The following is a 3,886-nucleotide window of genomic DNA, read 5'->3' on the forward strand; positions in this document are numbered from 1 at the left end:
CTTCGGCCAGAGATGGAGGAGGACACGGCGGTGCCGATGGAGTGCTCACCGGGGCTCGGGGATGGCCGGAGGCGTGGGGCAAGGTGGTGGCCGGCGGAGCTAGGGGTTCGGCTGCGCGTGCGGAAGAGAGCGAGAGAGAGGAAGAAGAGAGTGGCGGGCTAGGGTTGCTTGGCGGCGGTGGAGGGAAGTTATAGGCCGCCGGGGGCGCGGCGAGATCTTGGCGCCGGCGACAGCGTCGGCGGGCGACACGCGGTGCTTCCGAACGGAGGTTGGGGATGAGTTTGCCATTTTGCACATAACCCCCGGGGTCGGGGTGGGCTGAAATGGGTTCTTGTTGGGCCGCTTGTTGGGCTGCTGGCGCTGGAGAGAGGAAGATGAGAGTTGGGCTGCGCCCAACTAGGTAAGGGAGGTTTTTCTCTCTTTTGCAAAATCTGTTTTTATTTTTGTTTTTCAAACTCTTTTGCAATTTGAGATCTGTTTGAAAATGCAAACTTTTGAAACTTCCAAAATAACAAATGTATTTTTTTAACAAAGCACAAATGCAAGGTATTTTAGTTTGAAACACTTTGAGCAACTGAAAATAGAGGGACAAATTTGCACAAGATTAGGGTTTTCCAAATTATTTCTTTTGTGCATTGTTCTTAGTAAAATATAATGATGCAAATGATGCACAATCAACCCTAATTAGGTTTTATTAAAACAGGGATGTTACACCTGGTGCCTAAGGTACTGGGGGACGAGGGTGCGGCGACTGGGGCGGCACCGACGGAGCGAGTCGTGGGCGGTGGTCGGGGCGATGAACTCGGCCAGGCGGCGGTGGTTGCTTCTACATCGGATCGATTTGATGCGGGCGATGGTGACAAACTGTGGGCCTAGGGTGCCTGCCTAGGCCCATCATCTCTGGCGACATGGATTGGAGGCTTGTGGAGGAGAAGGCGTTGTGGTGGCGGCACTGGATGTGGATCGGCAAGGACCTCCTCGGCGACACTGACGTGTGGCGGCTACAGTGGGCCTAGCCCGGATCCGAACTGGGCATGCAGCTGCGGAGGCACCTACAAGGAATGACGGTGTTTGTGCACTGTTTTTCTTCTTTAAAGTATCGCTTTTGAAGAACCTAAACTTCTGACTTGGAACCTAAACTTCTGACTTGGTGATGTTAGTATCGCTGCTTTAAAAAATGGATAATTGTAGCGGAACTTTTCTTTTTTATAATTCTTTTTCCTTTTTGGATGTGTGCCGTGCACCGTCTTGTTGCAGAGGTTGAATGTATTTAGTATCTTCGCGATATTAACGATATTATCGAAAAGGAACCCTGACGGGCTGGCTCAACACCCCAGCAAAAAGCGCTTGGCTCTCAAAATTACAATATGTATCACATTGCTGGCATGCAGAAATTACGTACAAGTTGAGCCATGAGATCATGACAGATTAGGCAGCAAGCTGAGTAGTCAAGAATAAGCAAGCAACTACTCACTTCGCGTACATCAAGGTACAAGGTACACACCCAACAGCAAGGACCAGCCAAAACATCTTCACTAGTGCTAACCGTGTTATTGTAACAGCAGTATGTACAAGCTAGAAGCTTCACCTCACTTTAGAGTCTCAGCTGGAGGCCTGGAGTACTATAATCAGCGGGCGAGCAGGACGGGGCTCGCGTACGGTGGCGGCGGCACGGGCTGCGGCCGCGAGGCAAAGGGGAGGCTGCGGAGGACGATGAACCGCACGCGTCGCGGCAAGATGCGCGGCGCCGCGGACAGCAGCCGCTCCACGGCGCGCGCCACCGCCGCCGTGTACTCCTCCAGCAGCTCCGCCATGACCGCCACCAGGATCATCTCGGCCGGTCAGAACCTTTGCCCGCTGCTTGTTTGCGGGGCGGCGTGGATGATGCGCAGATGGTGATGGACTGTTGGGGTTCTGACGAGGCTACTCTTCTGGTTCTGGATGGTGGATCGCGGTTTCTGGAAATGGGGGCTACGCGACGGACGGATATTTCTGCTCGACCTTTTTGTACTCCTTGATTAGTGTCGATCTTATCCAGTGCAACCGCTGTGGGCCCCTGACGGTCCGTGAGCTCATCTTTGTCGAGACAGTACACTCCCTCCAGCCTCAATTGCTGAGTAGGCAGCAAGGTTATCTGCACTCGTCGCGGTCGCTTTTGTTGGTTTTATCCCGTTGGATGTATCTTTCCACCTTCAGGTCGCACGAGTCCATGTTTATGTCACGAAAACGCTCACTATTTCTCGGAGGATTAGACCTGAACATAATTACATAAAGCTCAAAACTCAGGTACATTAACAAGCGTTTAATCGACTCTCCTTTAGCTCAGTTCGTTTTAGTAGCAAACCAAGCTAAGCAAAGTCCGGTTTGCCCACCTAAACACCAGTAGAAAACGGGTATGTAGTTCCGGTTGGCCTTTCGGGACTGTCAATGCAGACTAGAGCCCCTAGTCCCGGTTGCATTACGAGTCGGGACAAAAGGTCTTCCACGTGGGGGCGTCAGAAAGCACGGGCAAGAATACATTTAATCCCGGTTCGTAATACAAACCGGGACTAAAGGGCTCCACGCGCAATGCACTGCTGGCCGTTTCTCTGCCGCGGCAGCCAGCAGAGAATGAGAATGGTTGTTTCTCTGCCGCGGCAAAGGTTTAGGGTTTTGGTAGGCTGTTTCCTTTAGCTAGGTTTTATGTTTTTCATTCAACTATAACTACGAGCATACATATAGAGTTGGTAGCTACCGCCACGGGAGCTCGGCGAGCATACATGTTGATTACATGGAGATCCTTAAATTACATGTTTTGGTAGAATTCTCCGTCTTTAGATATGACCTCGTTAGGTAAACAATTACGCTAATCCTCTTGAATTGCTTGTATGCATTCCGTTGGTAGGAGACTCCGCCACATGTTTACGATCTTTAAAGAATGAGATCAATATGAATACATGAGTTGTGTGTATATATATATAATCATCATAAAAATAATTGTGGATATTTTATGCGTATTCGACTTTGTTTCCAATCTCTCCACCGATCACGGACCAGATTGTTCATGAACTCCACAACGTAGTACGCACATAAATTAGTTCCCGGTGGCTGCCTCCCGCACTTTACGAGAATAGAATTTAATCAAATAATAATCAAGCATGATAATGGTATATATTGAAACTATAATTAAAGAGATGAGCGGACATATATAGTACTATAGCTAGTACTATAATAATCAAGCATGATAATGGTATATATTGAAAGTTATTAATTACTTGATATCAGGAAATGAACGAAAGAGGACGATATGATGATTACCTGTCGAGTATGTACATCAGGCTATCGTATTCCGTAGGGGTTTTATCTAATGGGTTCATGATGAAAACTTTCCCAATGTCAATTTCAATGATCATCATAGCATAGTGGTAACTGCACATGCATGCATAACTCGTCACTACACTTAAAATCTAAGCAAAATAAAATATGTGTATAAGATAGTAATACTCACTCGAAGTTGTAAGGAAATAGTATTTGTGATTTGGTATTTTGTTCCCTTAGAAACGAAAACAAGTTAAACTCGGTGTCCTTGGTATACTTTTCTACGTTATAACAATTAGCGACATATGTGTCAATGAACCCAATGCCATAGATTATCTTTTGTTGACATTCTTTCATCTTCAATCTGCATAATAGCGTACAAAATAATATAGTGAGGATAATTAATTATAGACAATGAACGAGATGAGATAGAGACTTAATTACAGAAATAAATTACTTATAGATAATAGCAACAGAGGAGAGATTTTTCGAGGGTGTCCTGACTAAATAGTTGAAAGAATTCTGCCATCTCAATAGCTACCGCTTCTTCACGGTAGAAATGCTCTTCTTTTATTGACACCATGAGAAA

At 46.7% G+C, this 3,886-nt stretch overlaps 1 protein-coding gene across 1 annotated transcript; it reads right to left on the reverse strand.

Annotated features, from left to right (window-relative positions):
* Positions 1-1,336: 1,336 nt before the first annotated feature.
* Positions 1,337-1,990, reverse strand: LOC127333629 (uncharacterized). Its single transcript, XM_051360022.2, has one exon. The coding sequence runs from the start codon at positions 1,830-1,832 to the stop codon at positions 1,629-1,631; it is 204 nt and encodes a 67-aa protein (XP_051215982.1). The 5' UTR covers positions 1,833-1,990; the 3' UTR covers positions 1,337-1,628.
* Between the last annotated feature and the right edge of the window lie 1,896 nt (positions 1,991-3,886).

Source organism: Lolium perenne, chromosome 2 (genome assembly GCF_019359855.2).
Source record: "Lolium perenne isolate Kyuss_39 chromosome 2, Kyuss_2.0, whole genome shotgun sequence".
NCBI classification, from domain to species: Eukaryota; Viridiplantae; Streptophyta; class Magnoliopsida; order Poales; family Poaceae; genus Lolium; species Lolium perenne.